The sequence below is a fragment of the Saccostrea cucullata genome, unplaced genomic scaffold, assembly GCF_032062105.1.
Source record: "Saccostrea cucullata isolate Sc308-1 unplaced genomic scaffold, CSIRO_AGI_Scuc_v1 ctg697, whole genome shotgun sequence".
Classification (NCBI taxonomy): Eukaryota; Metazoa; Mollusca; class Bivalvia; order Ostreida; family Ostreidae; genus Saccostrea; species Saccostrea cuccullata.
In genome coordinates this window covers 55,206-73,487 of record NW_026928374.1, presented here as the reverse complement: position 1 = coordinate 73,487, position 18,282 = coordinate 55,206, and the positions used below count along the sequence as shown (strand labels likewise).

Sequence of the window (18,282 nt, the reverse complement as noted above, 5' to 3'; positions counted from 1 at the left end):
CAACATCGATGTGTATTTCTTGCAGATAATTTATCGCTACATCGATCTGCAGTTCTGCTAATTAATGGAACAAACACAGAAACAAATCGAACCACAGATAACAGTTTGTCAAATGCTTTTCAACAAAAGGCTTCGAAAGATTGACATGGTACATGAACCTTTCAACAGTGCAAAGTGTATCTGAAATTGAGATAGATCTGGGTATGTTAGTTATTTTGTTAGTTGACAAATGACTTCCTATTAAATGCGTGCATTTACGCATCTTTATAGGATTTAAGAAGATATATAACGATATTCGATGATTGTTCAATTTTCAAAAGATATATATTTTTCATCAATATATTCGTATGGAATTTAGGGTTGATAAAGTCTTAAGAGATACGTGATTATAATTTAATTTTGTTTGTAACACGTCACTTGATTGGGTACCAGATTTAATCCATTTTGTATAAAATAACTTGCCTACGCCACAATGAGTTACGTCAGTAACGTATTACTCCGCCTGACATTTCTTGTAAAATTTGTTAAATTTATATTCTTTTTCCTGAGAAAATACTGTAAATGTATTACACTTGACGTCTACAATTTTTGGCGGAAATTCAATTTTCAACAAGTTAGCGTACTAGATTTAATTTAGCGCTGTCTGAATTTGCTAGTTATAAAAGTTAATATAAAAACAGTTAGCGAAGTTATATTTAGTTACCAAATTTTAAATACAGTGAAATAGAGAAATATATACAATGTTGTCTGATTTTTTAAACTATAGTAAATTTATATATGTATAACTTTATTTCTTTATTTGATAGATGAAATACTATAATTTTTTTATTTACAGAGTCAGGCAAACCAAGTTTTTCCTGGTGGGGTAAATATATTTTAAAGTAAAGTTGAAATTTTCAAGTTTTTTTTTTTCAATGCTTACGAAAGATGTTTAGAGTATATAAAACACTTTTTATATACCGTAAAAATACTTTTTTATATACCGTACGTATAGGACATACCAGATATTGAAATATAAGAATGATAGGCAAAGAAAGCATAAAACCATTCATTCGTCGGTGATTTTATCAAGATTGTTATTTGGTTTTAATAGGCTGAATTCAGACTTTCATTCAATGCTCCATATGACTTTTATTCATGTACGATATGAAAAGAGTTTCGGGTGATTCCGTGAGAAATGTTCTTGTAAATAAAAAAATAACACAGTTAACAGTTTTGTCATTTATTATCACGATTAAATAAGACCTTATTAATTACATGTTTTATTTCAAAAATATTCTTTTTTAGGAGGAAGAATTACACGGAAGAATAATGTAAATGGCAACGTATCAATTTATTTAACTAATTCAAGATCTGGAAACGCAATGGTTTTATGCATGACAAAAACCTTGAAAGACAGAGAACCACTATTTGTTAAAACAAAGTGTGCTTATCATGGACAGTTTGTGTTTATAGAGTTGGAGGCTGACAAATAGGATCCAAGTATCGCGATTTGCAATGTTAAAATATTAGGTAAGTCTACAATACATTATGTATGGAACAAAATATCTAGAACTCAAAATCCGTTACTTACTTTGATCATACTGTTTTGATATATCTGCCTTGATTGTGTGATTTTTTTTACAGCAATCATATGACATATTTTCATTAATTATTTGTGTTGCCTGCAATTTTTAATGTACTATATAAATCGTGAAATCTGCAAACAAAATTTAAAAGCTAGACCCCAATTCTTAGTAAGTTTCAAGTACAAATGCCTTCAGGTAGACTTACAACAACCTATTTTAAGACATCTCTCGATGATTCCGTAATCAGTCCATTTAATGTAATTTTGTCAGCAATAATTCCTTCACTGTTGTTGATTCTGAAACCCTGTTTTCTTGCTAGTTTTCCGCACATTCTTCATAATTGGATAGTTACACACTGTGCATTTCAAACAATGATACAGCAAATCAGTTATCCATGGTTTCACGAGCAGAAGAACCTGTACTAACTGTTCTTTTAGCATTATGAATGATTTCAATATTTATTAGGTCAAATAAGTACAGTACAAAGACTGTGCCGTGTTTTCCATATTTCAGTTCTTAGTCATGAATAAATATCGTATCTGTAACTGCCAAATTAGCATCAAAACAGAGATGAATAGTTTTTACTTGCTGCAAATCTGTATTAAGGAGATAAATTTTACGGAAATGCCAAAAACAGCCCGTGATCCCCCAATCTGTCGATGTTTTACCCCCTCCCCCCCCCCAAAAAAAAAGAAATGCCTTTACTACGTCATCATTTCTGTACAAAAAAGTCATTATTAATCTTTTTTTATGAAAATATCATTTTTCTTACATACTGAGAAGAGACTAGTTCTTCAAGCAATTGATTAAAACCCAAGTTTTAATTAAAAAGGACACTAAAGATGTTAACTGTAATATATTTTGACCTGTCTTTAGTATTTTGCTCTAACTTCATTATATGGATTGTGCAATAAAATGGCTGCTATTATTTTATATATGTACATATCAATATGCAAAATAAATATCTCAAATAAATTTTTTCTCAAGACAAATTTATTTTCATATTTGATAGTCTATCTATCATCAACATATAAAAGTAATAACATTGTAATTTTATTTAGAAACATTCAACCGTTTTTTTTGTTTTTTTTTTTTTTTTTTTGGCTTTTATATACGTGTAATAATTTATGCTTTGTATTCACGTATTGCAGGATGTAACATTGGTGAGTTTGGTACAAACTGTGGTTTAAATTGTTCAGAAAACTGCATTGGGAAATCATGTGACATCATAGATGGACGCTGTTTAAGTGGGAGGTGTAAGGATGGGTGGCAAGGAAATGACTGTTATCAGAGTAAAACCTTTTAGCATAGAAAAGATTTTTTAATGCTTTGCTTTTAAAACAATGTATTTTTTCGTACATTTCTTACATTTTTTCTTACATAATATGCTATTATTTGAAAAAAAATAACTTTCAAAATTTTCGACCGACAAAAGGTTATGTGTTTTGAATGTTACGGGGGAAAAATGAGTGAATTTATATTTCCTTAGAATGCCATGAAGGTACATATGGTCCAAACTGTACCAAATCTTATGGGAACTGTAAAAATGGCGCTGAAAAATGTAACCACAAAACCGGTGTGTGTGATAATGGTTGCATTGACGGTTACACTGGCGAGAGATATTACTCAGGTATGCATTTTATGTCACTGTCAGCGATGATTAGGCTGTATATAGTTTTATCCTGTCTATCTGTCCACAAAACTTTAACGTTATCCATAACTTTTTGATTAATTTTGCTGAAGTGAGACAATAGCTACCTTGTTTCACCTGTGTATTCCTTGTGACAAGACTTCCCTTGTGAAAATTCGTGGTAAGGCTTTCAATATTTCACATTTGTGTGTCATTGTGATAAGACTTTTCGATACGTATAGATATATCTAATCTTTGAATTTTGACCATAGATTTTCAACATATTTTTAGAAAAGCTAGCACACGTCATGAGCTTTTGAATTTAACATGCATACTTTTAATGAAAATACCTTCCTTTGGATTTTAGTATTTCTGACTTCTGACCTTGATCTTAGAGTTTGACATATTTTTGGAAAAACAAGCATAACCTTCGCTATAACATTCACATGTACCATTTGATGACAGTGCTTTTATAATTTGCATATATATATCTTATAACAAGGTCTTCAGTTTTGTACAATTAATTCTTGCCTCATGGTCTTGATCTTGGATTTTTACAAAAGTTTAGAAAATATTAGCCCTGATCATAACTTTTGAATGGTTTGTGTTTTTGAATTTGATATTTACTTGGTATATCCACCAACACAGTTTCTTTCTCTGGACAAAACATGTTTATCTCTTGATCTTGGAGTTTGAAGTGCATTTAAGGATCTTTAACCTTCGTCCAAAGCGGCCATACAGCAACATTTCTATATTAGAAACCTTATTTTTTTTTCCCCAGAATGACCGATTGTTTACTTATTTTTAACAGCTTATTGAATATTAAATAGGATTTGAATTTCAAAATATGTATCACTGATTTCGAGATTTTACAAAAAGAAACATATCATCTATGCCCGTTAATTTAATTATGATACGAATACATGGTCATTATTTCTCAAAATATGAATAATTTCCTGTGCGTAAAAATGTACAAATTTGTAAAATTGTATCTATTGAAAATTATCTCCCGGATATTTGGAATATAAATTAAAGAAAATCCATGAAAAATGTAGATCTGCATGAAATGACAAAATAATAAATTTCATATCAATATTTATTTTAGCGTGTCCAGATGGTCTTTATGGAAGCAACTGCACAGAAGAATGCACAGGAACATGCGTAAATGGAACTAATTGTAATGTGACAACAGGTTATTGTGATGGAGGATGTGCTCCGGGTTGGAGGAATGCAGACTGTTCAAAAGGTCTGAATATAAATCTCCTGATTTTGAAAATGATTATGATTCATAGTTGTTTTTTTATCTCTGTTAAAGTCATCGATACATTACTCATTGAAAGGAATATTCGTAATAATTAAAAAAAAAAACACTAATAGATATCTGGAGAATTACAATTTCAACAAAATTTGAACTTTATTGTTTCTACTTACTTGACAGTGTGTTTAAATGGATTCTATGGACAACAATGCTCACAATTATGCAACTTGTCCTGTGATCCATTCACTGGAATGTACAATGGACCTGAAGTCGATGCGTATAATGGTAAAATGTCTAATATAAATGCACTCGTTATAAAACGCATGCAGTATATTAATGGAAATATCTTTCATTATTGATCAATACAAAGCAAATTAATACTATCGTGATTTTGTATGTTGAAAGGTAAAAGTCACATCGTAAACACCAATTTGAAAGTCTTTGGCTTGTTGACAGCACTGATTGCTTCCCTTTAGATTAACTTTGGGTTCTTCTTTGTATATTGTAAAAGGTAAGTCACATATTCCAATGTCTATTTTGAATTTTAAGTATGTTTAAAATCGGCACATGCAATGTAGATTGAAATTTATTCGAAACATTTCAGATCTATGTTAAAGAGGATCGAAAAAGCCTCAGGTGGAATTCCATCAATTTATGAAAACACAATATCGGAGGAGAAAGAAAATAAAGGTTCTTGTCAGGAAAAGGAATCAAAGGAGATTGAACTATTTTACGAAACAATGGACCCGAGTTCTGATGAACAAGATAAACATAATTATGATTCCTTTTAAAAAGAATTCTAGAAATTAAATGAAAAAAAATGTTCGAAAAGTATTAACTTGATCACAATACTGAGTTGATACTGAAACCATCTGAAAATGCAATTATTGCACCGTGTAAAATAGTTATAAATGTATTGAACTTTCAAAACATCTACGTTAAAAACAATAGGTTTGAAATTTCATTGCATTTTTAGACCTTAAAGAAATCCATTAAATTTATATAAATATTTAATATTAAGGCCATATTTCAATATTTTTTCCAGAATAAAATCCGAAAATTGTATCAGTTTTATTTCGGTAATACAAGGGAAAAATGCTTCTTAACATTTTTAAAATAATGTATTATGTTATACATTATTCACATCAAACAATGTTATTTCGTTAATTCAAATACACAATCCAGGGTTTTTAACTGATTTCATTTACTTGACTTTTATGTTAATATTGTATCTTTTAAGGATAAATAACATAAACAAACTTTTTTTCAGAAATTAACAATATTTCTCAAAGATTTCATTTAAATTTGGAACCTGAATAATGTTTACCAAGTAGAACGGGATAATTTTATAAAATTTTGTCATAAGGCTAAAGCTTTGTGCAAAATTTAATATAGAATTATATAAAAAGAAAAACAAACTCTCATACCTCAGCAGCAAGGAAATTCTACGATTTCTTTATATTTCAGGGATTTATTATTTATGCCATTTCAAATCAAAATCAGTCAAAAAATATAAATCAATCCATGCATCAATTTTTCGTTTGTGTTAAGTACCCTTTAAACCATTATTGTTTTGTATCACAAAACAATTACATGTAGTGAATTGTAAGCACCCAGCTGTTACTCGATGGCTATTCTTAAAATCACAGTGAAATTTGTTTCACATTTCATCTCTGTAGAAACCTTTTTGACACTTTTCGAAGCAATTTATACTGCTCTCTAAAAAGATAATTATATTTTTTTTTCTTAGAAGACCATTGCTTATTCGCAAAAAATGACTGTTACATGTAGTGAAGAGGAATGGTGTATTATTTTTTAGCTGTAGCTGAACCTAATTGACTAGAAGTAACGAAAACCATTTCTACCTGATGTACTTGTTCCTGAATTTAAATTTAAACATTTCCTGTCATATTTATTACTACTACTGAAGTCGACAATCTTACTTCAAAACGGATAGAAAATTAAAAAAAAATTATTTACAAAAAGTTTTCATAGAAGCTCTGATTTATTGTGCGAGGTTTTACGCTCCATAAGAAGAGAACTAACATTTAGTTATTGTTTCAAGCATTAATTTGCGCACAGCTGTGAGAGAAATTTAGTTTCAAACTTTCTTGAAAGCTACCGTAATCAGTGGTTGATATGTTAAAAATGTAAAATCCATATTTAAGTGTTTTTGTATCACTAAACGCATCGGCAGAAAATTGAATAAAAATCCTTAAATGTATGGGTACCAATAAGTGTCCATTTTTATACAAAGGTACGATAAGGCTTCCCAGAGAATATTGCAGTGTACTCTACACCTGTGCATGCACTTCTCTGGACTACAAATGCATACATAAAAAAAATTATATTACATTTATATATTATATATATCATATTATATTTCAAAAGCTACACCTTGAAAATGTTCTGTCATCATCAGTCAAAAAAACTTGTAGTCTAGTGACCGGGGTATAGTCAGCAGGGCTTCTTAATTAAACCTTCTTATGATGCAAATTAATTATTGCCTAGGTGGTAATATTGATAGTGTACGTTTATGATTGCATACAACTCCAATATTTCTGATACCTATATACAGAAAACGTGGCAAATAATTTGCTTTTATGTCATTAAATAATACTTTTCCTTTATTGTTTTCATTTGTGCACAATTGATATGCTGTGCAGATGGGATTTTCCTACTTTCGTTTTTGACGGCTTTCTACATACGAACGAAGGTACTCAGTTATAATTAAAAAAAATCAAATCAAGCTACTAATGATGTATATGAAAATTTAGACATAATTGTGATTGAAAGACATTGTATATCTTACTTAAAATCTTTTGTAAGTAGTAATAGGGATCCAGTAAAATCGTTATCATTAGTAGTGGACATGTCCCCTGTAATAGGCTGTATTTATAATATATTCAGAATTAAATTGAGAATAAAATTTTTAAAGGGTGTGTAAATTTTGATAAAATTGTTCTTTAAAAAAATATTTCACCTTTTAGCTGATTTATAAATACCTTTGTGGACATAAAAGGCTTGAGCTATTGAACTGCGATGGGGGTACAGTGTACCTGTATGTTTTACCCCATATCTCGGTGAAAAGACAGATAACCAATACATTTATCATGCCTAAAAGATACTTCAAGCATCGGTTGCTATAAAGAAAGACAAAAAAATCAGGGTAAACAAATTAATTATTCTAATAGAGAGATTTATTTGAGTTTTGAGCTTTGTTACTTCATTAGTAAAATGAGATTAATTCTTCAATATTTTTTTAGTTTTAACCAGTAACGTGTACCACAGCCTGAAATTATTCATTATTATCCTTGTCCTTGTGATTTATGTTCAAAAGAATTTATGTGCAATGACATAAACTGTAGACCGTCTTTATAACAGTCGGAATTTTGTTTTTTTACAAGAGGGTACCTGAGTGTTTGACACCCTATCTCAATAAAAATATAGATTATCTATCTATTTTTTGTGCTTTTGAAGTAGATATAGTATCTCGTAATGTAAATCAGGACAAAAATTGCACTGTTATCCAGTTAATTCTACGAGTAGGGACCTACCTTAATGAGGTTAAAATAGGGCATAGTAGAGTATTTAAAAAGGGGTTGAGGTTGTTTGAGGAATATATGTAAGGGTTTCCGTGACAATAAAAAACATTTTTGTATAATAATGTTGCACAATGAGAAAAAAAAGAATGTTGTAGGAACTTTATTGTTGGACTTTTTCTATTTTCAGAAAATTTCCTGAATGAGGTTTATTTTACTTGGAATGTTATTTTTATTGGCTCTTTATTCCTCCGAAGGATGTAGCTCGACAAGCCGTGTTTCTGTGGCTGTGAAGATACCATAGAATCCTGTAAAAAGGGATGTAAAAAACGTTCTAGTTGCATCCGGGACTGTCAAGATACAATGGGAACGTGTTTCAGAGAATGCCCTAGCCCTTAAAAGGCATGTCAGGCATGTCTTTAGATCAGTTGTTGTTAACTGATCAAGAGAACATAAAATTGTTCAATTGTGTATTAATAATAAATCTTCTTGCATTTAAACTCTGTTTTTCTCATGAACTGGAGTTTAGTTTGTTAAAGAACACAAAAATGTAGTGAACTATAGGAAAAAGTTATTGCAAGGTGATCTGCCATTATGCTCTGGAATTTTGTCTTCATTCTTTTTTTTTCAATAGAGAGAAAATTCCTGATGTGGTATATCATGCAAATTTTCAAACATATAAATAAATTAACTATAATTATATTGCCTAATCTGACTTTTCTCCTATTTTCTTAAATTTTTCGGGATTATTCATTAACTTCTATGCTGCTTATTTTCTTTATGTTCCTGCTAACATCCTTGTCAACTAAATAATGATATAAAAAGTAATTTTGAAAAAGAGAGAGAAATTTGATAAAAAATAATGTTTCGAGGAACATTTGTATGAATTAACAATATCTCATCATATCTGGCTATTCTTCTGATTTATGAAACTTTCTTTTGACAATCGTCTTTTGTAAATCACGAATAATATCACTGATTTTCTCTAAAAAAAAAATATTTTATTGTAACTTTTTCTTACTTATATATTGTTGCAATGCAAAATTAATTATTCGTCTCTACAAAAAAATAACAACACTGAATGTTTCTTTATGTTTTGATGATGTATTTGTAATGTGTCGCATAATCTTTTACATGTACTACCAAAATCTCGTTATTGTCTAAAAAGCGATGTAATTATGCGAATACAGTAATGAAGCAAATGATTGAACCATGCTTTCAAACATGGTCTAATTCCTTGAATGCAATTAAAAGACATTAACAAAAAGTAGGAAGAAAATATGCTGATATTAGTTTTACGCAATCACACAGAAAAACGTGTTCTTTACATTATTTTCAAAATTGTTACTTCATATGGTAAAATCTCAAGTACCACTTAATATGTTGAAGAATATTAAATAAAATAAATATTTTTGTAGTTTATTTTAGAAGAGTTAGATCTCTTGTAAATTTTATTGTATCTTATTGTTTTATTAATCGTTTTAACATGCAACTGATGTTTCGATATAGTTTTTAAATTTTTTTAAAAAAAAAAAGGAATGCAGAAATTGTTACAGTAATGCGACGTCTGATACATGCTTCAGTATACTTTATACAGTGTATGGTGCTTTTTCACAGACCGAGTACATCATAGTGTAACACGGCTTATTTCGAGCCAGATACAGATTTGCCCTGTCAAGGAACAAACAACTGCTGTCAGTTATATTAACAGAGTGACTCCCTAAGATGCTGAAGTCGACCTTTTTCATTGATTTCCCCCAATACCAGTGTCCAGGCAGTTCCATGGATTGTCCTCCGATCCAGTAACCGGGGAAACTCTTGTATTCCATCTGATTGCTATTTCCATAGTTACCGCGATAAGTGAAGGTCGTTATAAGTTGCCCTGAAAATAAAAATCATTTTATTTTTACATTTATTTATGAGTTGAGATTTTCACATTTTTTTATGTTAGGACAAAGCATTTTCAAATTCGATTAACATGAATGTAAAATCTAACGTAATATTAATGAAAGGCACATAAAAACAATTAAACACAAGTGCCCTTATTCTAGATTTTGTGAAAATAAGATAACTAAAAGCAACGTTGGCTTTAATTTTATTTTTAATTGACCCTAATAGGTACATGTCAAAAGAATGAATTCAGGTTTGCTAAAATTTTGCTCTGTTTAGCACGTAAAAATATATGCACAGAAATCTGATGTGTGATAGCAAACACGTCAGGCCAATTCAGAGAATCTGGTTCCCCTGCGTAAGAAAAAAATGCATGGATTGCTTAGATCTAGTGGGGATGGTCGAGGGGGTGGAGAGGTTACATTAAGAAGGGCTTGTTGGGCCAGTGGAAGTAAGATGTATGGTACGCAGTAACGTTAAGGCTTCCCTGAGCTTTTAAATGCATGGTAAACGTAACACTTCATTGCAAAGTTGATTTGGAATTTTATTTTTAAGTTATGTACTTACACTGTAAGTACGCCCTATTCTCTAGGCTATACACAAACATACTTGGTACGATATCACATGGCCTTGTTGATCACGTGGTCATTTCTATTTTTTTAAAATGATTTAGCTAAATCGCTTCGGCGCAGTTGTTTAACACAATTATTATTTATTTAGCTTTTTGTCATGTACGTAAACTTGTTGATCCTTGTGAACCCGAAATAAGCTTGGAAAAAGTTATATTATTACACTGGTACAAAATATTTCATAATAACTTCAAATTACAGAAAAATCTTAGGGTATTTTCCGATAAATATCGTCATTTGTTATAAAACAAAGCCATCATACATTTTCCCCAAGCAATATTCAGTTAGAGGAGAAACTCCTCTTACAGATTTCCAACAAAAATCTCAAATCAATCCTCATTATTATATAGCTAATGAATACTCTCTAATAAAATACTACCAAAAATCTAGAGAAATTTAAAGTTTAATATCTTGTTATTACGTTTGTAATACGTATACGAGTGTGCCCAAAACGTCCCGAATACGAGCGTTCAATATGGAACGCCAAAAATTCATGTGGTCAAATTCTTAGAGTAAAATTTAGAAAAAAGGAATTGGCATCTAGGTAATATGTGTTTATTTTTTACATGAAAATGAATTCCTTTATTAAAAATTGAGTAATTATGAGACCCATTAAAACCTACATAAGCAAATCATAACGCTCGGTAAGGTCATCGAAATGAGGCCATATTGAACAGGTCGGAGAGAATACTCGAAATCGGGTATTATCCGTGAAATCGCGTATAATACCCGATATTAGGGTATCGTTGAATCCGCGAAATCGAGTATTCCGTGCAATTCAACTTTCTATAAAAACTAAAGAATAAAGCAACGGCGCATTATGCCAGTTACTGTTACTTGTATATCAGTATCTTGTGGATTTATTTTTATTAAACCTAATTCATGCGGTTGTAAAATAAGTTTAAAATCACACGACAAACACTGCTGGGGTAACAAAGAGGACACAATGGCGTTATTATTTTTCAATATAATTTCTAAAAACAAATAGCTACACTTCGTTTGTCTTTATTTCCCATTAAAGTATTCCATATACTTAATTTTCTTATTTGTGCACTATTCACAACATGTGAAATTTTAAAGAAATTAAACGACTAACGCCGTGTTATGTATTTTTACTGAAAAATGCATGGTGTCCCTTTCACGTGAAATATAAATTATTCCTAACAGTTAGAGAGTACTGTATGAGCGAGTCATAATTGTATATCTCTGCCATAATAGAATACCAACGTTATCATGAAGAAGAATATAAAATCAGATTAAATAAATACTCACGGGAAAACAGGTTGAAAATAGCGAATTGAAGGGGAGTATCTTTTTTTTTATTTCAATTTAGCATGGAAATTTTTATTCAAAGACACTGTAAATTTTTTGGTTGCATTTTATTCGATACAAGATATGCTATTTTACCTTTATTTTATGCATTTGTGTGAAAATTGAGAGCGAGAAGTCATATGAACAGGATTTTCTAGTTTTTTTTTTTCGGGGGGGGGGGGGTTATAAATAAAAGTCAAATGTGTGCATCTTTTCATGAGCTTATAATACATTGAATTTCTCAATATAGATCGAGGTACAGTCATATTGAAATATAAATTACATAGTCAAGTGTTCAATTGCCTTGGAAACTCTTGTCTTAATTTTTGGGAATATAATTCCTCATCGGACATTGAAATTTCATTAAAAAAAAAAATGTAACCATTTCCTTTCTTTGTTATACTATTTGATAGACAGGGTAAATTTTACCTCTTTACCTTCTATATTTTTTTTTATATCGCTATCTTATACCTCATTATAATATTCTAATACAACGCACAATTTGATTGGTTCTAGACAATATGTCAGTTTTCTTTTAGTTATTTTATCTATGATAAAATTATTACTCATGGCAATAACTTTTACTAATACTCATATATAATGAAAAAATGTGTTAAAAAAAAATAAACATGAAGTCTAGTTACTTGTAGTCTCATATTGTGTTAGAAAATAACAGGTTGCCTTTTGTTTACCTACATGATTTTTATTTGATGAATTCCCTACAATTAAAAATATGTGACCGAGTTTAACCGACCGTGACATTCAAAGAGAGTTCTCTTGGACACATGTAGAACACAGTCGAGGTTGTTTTGTCAGATGTGGTCAAGAAGCCTTTAGCCCCTCCCCCCCAGCTCCCCCCTTTGAAGTCGCCAAGAAATGGTAAAATATTGATGACTTAGCGAAATTAAACGATCAACAGTTATGTTCTCTCATAAGCTGTATTCCTGGAACTATCACTGTCTCTGCTAAAATGTTGAAGACATATTCTGCAAATATGTATGAATGATGAAAAAAAAGATTTTCAAAAAAAGAGAAAGAGGGTTTTTCAGCCGAAAGAACTTTATTCTGTAATAACCAATATTTGCCCCCAAAATCAAACTTTGATGGAGATATATTAAATTAAGTTCTAAAACAGGGGAGTATATGCTGACTTCAAAGCACTGAATATTTTCATAAGTAATGACGTCATATGTACGTAATGACGTCACAAACACGACGTAAATTTAAGTTTTTTTTATGAATTTTACAGAAAAATGTACATATTTCGTCAATATTTTGAGTAAAAGTCACCGAGCGCATGTGTGTTCAGGATAAATATTTTGATATAATGTGTAGAATGATAATATCAATGAAATATGTCAATATTGATCCTGAACAAACTTGCGCTCTATAAATTTTAAAGCTAAATTTGTTGAAATTTTGTCCATTTTGTCCTCTTTCTGAAAAAGGATATAAAATCGGACTAGTTTGTGACGTCATAAAAACAAAAATTGTAAATACACTGCTTTGAAATTATAATATTTTCTGTTAATTTATATTTCTCATACAGTTTATTGAATTCAGCACATTTCAGGAAGTTTTCAAAATTTGACTTGTGTGGGGGCAAATATATGCAATATACCGCATATAGTTCTTTTAGACATTTTTATCATTACATTATTTATACATTCATAAATAAATTTGATTTTATGCACAAGATGAATGTGAAAGTAATTAATGACGCATAATTAGATACGATAGACAACCCTTTGTTTATACATGGCATCATATCTTGTGTGTGAAATGTGTTTCCGTATAATTTGATTTATTTACAAATTGTTCATGTTTGTCGTGTTCGTGTGGAATTATTATAAATTCCTGAATTCTGATACTTTACAGTTCTGTTGTGTTGGGAATGAACATTAGGAAGATGCATATACTTTCAACGCAAGGAAAAATATAAAGCAAATCGAACGCCTTTTTGTGTGCAGATCATGAAATGTACTGAGCTCCACGGGTATTTGTTGTCCTGAGCGCATTAATCTTGACGCCCAAATTCTTACTTGACTAGTGATACCTTTAGAAAACATGTGTATCTAGATGAAAGTTAACTCGACAACATGCGCCATCCCATTGTTTTAGTTTTATTAGGTGATTACACGTCCTATACCCGATTTCGCGGATTCAACGATACCCTAATATCGGGTATTATATGCGATTTCACGGATAATACCCGATTTCGAGTATTCTCTCCGACCTGTTGAACACTTACAGGACGCGTTAATTTGAATACTTATACTAAAAAAATCATAAATTTGATTTTTTAGTTGGAATTATTATTTTAAAGAATGAGGAAATGTTTTAGCTACCGGTATATAAAGGAGTTATTGAACTTATATTGGTGAATATTAGCACAAGTTTGCTGTTCAAATACACTAAGTTCATGCATTTGTACAGCCAACGAGTGCCAATATTCACCAATATAAGTTCAATAACCCTATGTATTATAACCTGTGCCTGGCTCTTTTATACATATGTTTTGAATTCTGCTTCTATCCAAGGGTATCAAAAAGGATAAATGACAAACGTACATTTTCGTACGCATTTTTAACACGCTGACTTTAAATAAGTGTACAGTGTAATAAAGCAAAGTTATCTAAATATTCTGATATGTTAGATACTTAAAAAGAGAAGATCAAAATGTGTTTATTTTAAACTAGCTTTCTGACTCTTTATATGCAGATTGAAATAAGGTGTAAATTTTATGACACGATCCCCATCTTTACAACTCAAATTTGCAATGACTTGACGTCATTTTTCAATTATTATGACGTCATACATTTATACACAAAGTACACTGCAATATTTTCTGGGAAGTCTTATCGTACCTGCATTCAAAATTTATTTTCAAAACCTTAAATGATTTTCGGGATATCTACTGGAAATAAGTTTTACACACACAGACTGTTTGAATTTGTGACCTTGACCTATAACTATTTGATCTCAAAGAAAATATTGGCCTTTCATAGGCCATAGGGGGTTGTTGGGTAAAATTGTATTTCTTAAGCTCAAAAGATTCTCGAAATATCGCGTGGAAACGACAGTGTTACAGACAAACAGAAATGCAGCTGGGCAGACAGCCAGACAGAGGGACAGAAAGACCAAAATTGATATTCCTCTCATCCAAATAAAAACGTACAGTGCACTAGATGACATTTTACCTTTCTGTTGTCCGTGTTCCTTAAGATAGCCCTGAATGAATGTGTTTTCCTCCGACGTATCTACTTCAACTAGTCTGCTGTCAAAGATGTTACAAATTTGCTAAAAAGAATAAAAAAAAATAAATCCAAGTATGAAGGATAAAATGAGGCCTGATATAGGTTTATATAATAAGATTAACAGGCGCATGTTGCAACCCTAATTAACAGAATTTAGAAAATCGAAGACTAGAATCAAAAGCTATTTCTCAAATGAATGATGCTTTAATTTATGTTACTCAACTGAAACTGCTTTCAATTGGTGTATGCATTGATAAGGATTCTGTTGTACGGCATACATGTGCAAGGTTATTTTCTCTTTTTTTTTAACTTTAAAAGACGTTTTCATCAATCGTAACTAGCCAAAAATATGGTCAATAGATCTTCTTTTATTTGCTCTCTTTTAGATTCACCCGTTTAAGGGGGGCAAAGAGGACGAAAATAAAGAAGCATTTTTTATTATTATTTTCCCTTTTCAACACTGATCTAAAAAAATCTTACATAGGCCTCTATCCAGGAAGAAACTTCATTGTTCAGAAGATAGCAGGATTCTTTAAACCGGGTATACCCATCAGGACATCTCTTTGTTTCCACATTTTCAGAGGAGTTGCTAATAGGAGTCCCTTTATTGTTACAAGTACATGTAGTGTCAATGAATTTTCATGAATCAAAATTGCAAGTACTGAAAATAAACTGTACATTTCTTCATTTGATATAAATCAATAGGATGTAAGATCATTTATTTATCATCATGATTCATGTCATGCTAGGTACTGAGTCTGCAATAATCCTTATGAACTAATCAGACTCAAAAGTCCATAAAACGATACAAAATTTAAGCAGAGGGAAACTTAAAAACATCAGAGATGGGATCAGGTGCCAATTCAAGAAGGAGGGAGAGCATCCCTTGCCGACCGGTCACATCCGCCGTGTGCTCCTTGTCAAGATCGGGAAATAACGGAAAATCCGTAAACAATTCAATATGAAAATGATGGCCGAAAAATTATTACGAGTAACGTCAGTCAGCAATTGATTGAATAAGAACTGTATTTGCTGACAAGGTCATTGTGTCGACCATAAAAGCAAATGTATGACTGGAAAAACGAGATTGATGATATTCTTGTTTCATAAACTTGTTTGCTAATAATTTAACTCGTTTTCAAAATTGTAGAACATGCTTTTGCGTATCGAATCAAGTGAGAGATACAAACCTCTAATGCAGAAGATGAAGGAACAATGCAGCATGCATGTAGGTAAGATAAGCTGACGATTGAAACGTTAAAGTCGTCACGTTTATCATAAAACTAGCAATCGATTCATAGAAATTTTTTCAAGTAAAAATCCAAATATGTAACAGGTGTCAGACAAGGAGAACACGGTTGGTGTGACCGATCAGCAGGGAATATTCGCTTCTTTGTGGCACCTGATCCCACCTCTGACTTCTTCGAGGTTCGTGTTTATCCTCGCTTCAATTCTGTATTGCTTAATGGAATTTTGAGCTTTTTAACTCTTTGCTATCTCTGTATATTTTATATTTGAAGAATGATCAAAGAAACTTACTTAGAAGACGGTATGTAATTATATTGAATTAATATTAGGTTTAAAATCATCGTTTAAAAAAAATTAAAATATAAAATTCTCTACATATAAATGTTCATTGAAAGACTTCTTAAAAATCATTTTAACTAAGTCATTATTGCACTTACTCAAGCAACATATTTTTACTCTTTAGAACTAATAAAAACAATCAAACATTGAACTTTTTACAGAAGGATTATGTTCTGTTTTAACCAATATATTTCATTTTTAATACTCCACTTACCATGAATACCGCTAGCAAGAAAAATAGAAAATACAATCAAAGGCATTTTGAAATTCATGACGTCCAGTTGCATTAATTCACACCAAGCTTTTCATTCGTACATGTACTCTGTCAATACGGAGTATGCGTTGTTTAATATATTAATACTCCTCGGAGCAATTGTTAACTATAAATACTTGAAAAACACTTATGTCTAGATTTGAATCCTCGTGATTTAGAATTGTCTAGTTACACAAGTTTGTCATAGCTGAGGTTAAAGTTCCATCAAATGTACAAATGTACTGATCTGTTTGCAAAAAAATATATCTCTACTCTAAGTAGGCGTAGTTGTGAACTGTAAAGATCAAGTGTACAGAGATAAGACATACTTTATTCTGATACACAGTCTACGTGTTTAAAAAATAATACGATGTATATACAACACGCTATACAGATATTACATGTATACCGACAATGGTAATAAGTTTAAAATGATGCACATGAATGTGGACTGATAAAAAGTAAATTATCTTAATACATGGTAACACATGGGGAAAATAAAAGGTAAATCTTGATTAACTATGCGTTTTAAGGTAGGATTCTTCTCACACAAAACTGTATTTCTTGTACTTAGAAATTTATGAAATTTTCAAAGAATCAAGAAGACAATATTTACTAAGTGATGGTATCAGTTAGATAAGTTTTGACAGTTTTATAGTAGAGTCAAGGTCAGGTCAAAGTCATTAAATTTTCCCTAGACATTAAGAATAAAAATGACAACATCGAATCATGCGATAAGGTCTTCTATTTCAAAAGATTAAATGTTTTTCTTTTTGCATAAAAAGATATTACCATATAAGGTCTATAAGTTGATATTACCAAAATAACACAATCATAAAGTTTAACAAAAATGGATTTTGGCTAATTCGATTTTTCTCTATTTTTCTTAAATTTTTAAATTTTTAATGTTATTTTTATATGCGCCCTATATCTAATTTTTTGTTATTTTCACTTATTGTAAAGAAGTCATGTAGAGATACAAAATGATACAAAAAAAGTTTTGACCCTTTAATAAGAGAGTAATGACACTTTCTTCGGACTTTTGGCCCATATCTGTACTCGGATTAGAAGTTTTTAAACGCTAACATAATTGTTTGTTTGGAAAATCATATATACTTAAGGATAAATAACACAAACAAACTTTTTTCAGAAATCAGCATTATTCTTCATAGATTTACATTTAAATTGACATCCTGAATAATGTTCACCAAGTAGAGTGAGAAAATTATATAAGATTTTGTCATAAGGTTAAAAAAATCGTGCAAAATTTTGTATGGAATTATATAGAAAGCAAAACAAAATCTCATATCTAAGCACAAAGGAAAACCTACGATTTCTTAATGTTTCAGGGATTTAT

The 18,282-nt window shown here is 30.6% G+C and overlaps 1 protein-coding gene and 1 long non-coding RNA gene across 2 annotated transcripts; one reads left to right on the top strand and one right to left on the bottom strand.

Moving 5' to 3' along the window:
- The first annotated feature begins 834 nt into the window (after positions 1-834).
- Positions 835-5,450, top strand: LOC134277356 (uncharacterized). The gene is made up of 8 exons (XR_009994225.1): positions 835-865; positions 1,288-1,512; positions 2,720-2,860; positions 3,058-3,198; positions 4,304-4,444; positions 4,637-4,741; positions 4,862-4,967; positions 5,061-5,450. It is a non-coding gene; the product is annotated as an uncharacterized LOC134277356 (long non-coding RNA).
- Positions 5,451-9,527: 4,077 nt separating this feature from the next.
- Positions 9,528-17,042, bottom strand: LOC134277366 (perlucin-like). The gene is made up of 4 exons (XM_062759701.1): positions 16,887-17,042; positions 15,566-15,687; positions 15,029-15,128; positions 9,528-9,880 (listed from the first exon to the last, which is right to left on the bottom strand). Exons 1-4 carry the CDS (start codon positions 16,957-16,959, stop codon positions 9,588-9,590), a joined length of 588 nt encoding a protein of 195 aa, XP_062615685.1. The 5' UTR covers positions 16,960-17,042; the 3' UTR covers positions 9,528-9,587.
- Between the last annotated feature and the right edge of the window lie 1,240 nt (positions 17,043-18,282).

Excerpts from the sequence above, each read along its gene's own strand:
- LOC134277366 (XM_062759701.1), bottom strand. The coding sequence starts at position 16,959 with ATGCAACTGGACGTCATGAATTTCAAAATGCCTTTGATTGTATTTTCT. Across the intron at positions 15,688-16,886 it reads TCTTGCTAGCGGTATTCATG|GGACTCCTATTAGCAACTCC; the intron begins GTAAGTGGAGTA and ends GTAACAATAAAG. Across the intron at positions 15,129-15,565 it reads CTTCCTGGATAGAGGCCTAT|CAAATTTGTAACATCTTTGA; the intron begins GTAAGATTTTTT and ends TATTCTTTTTAG.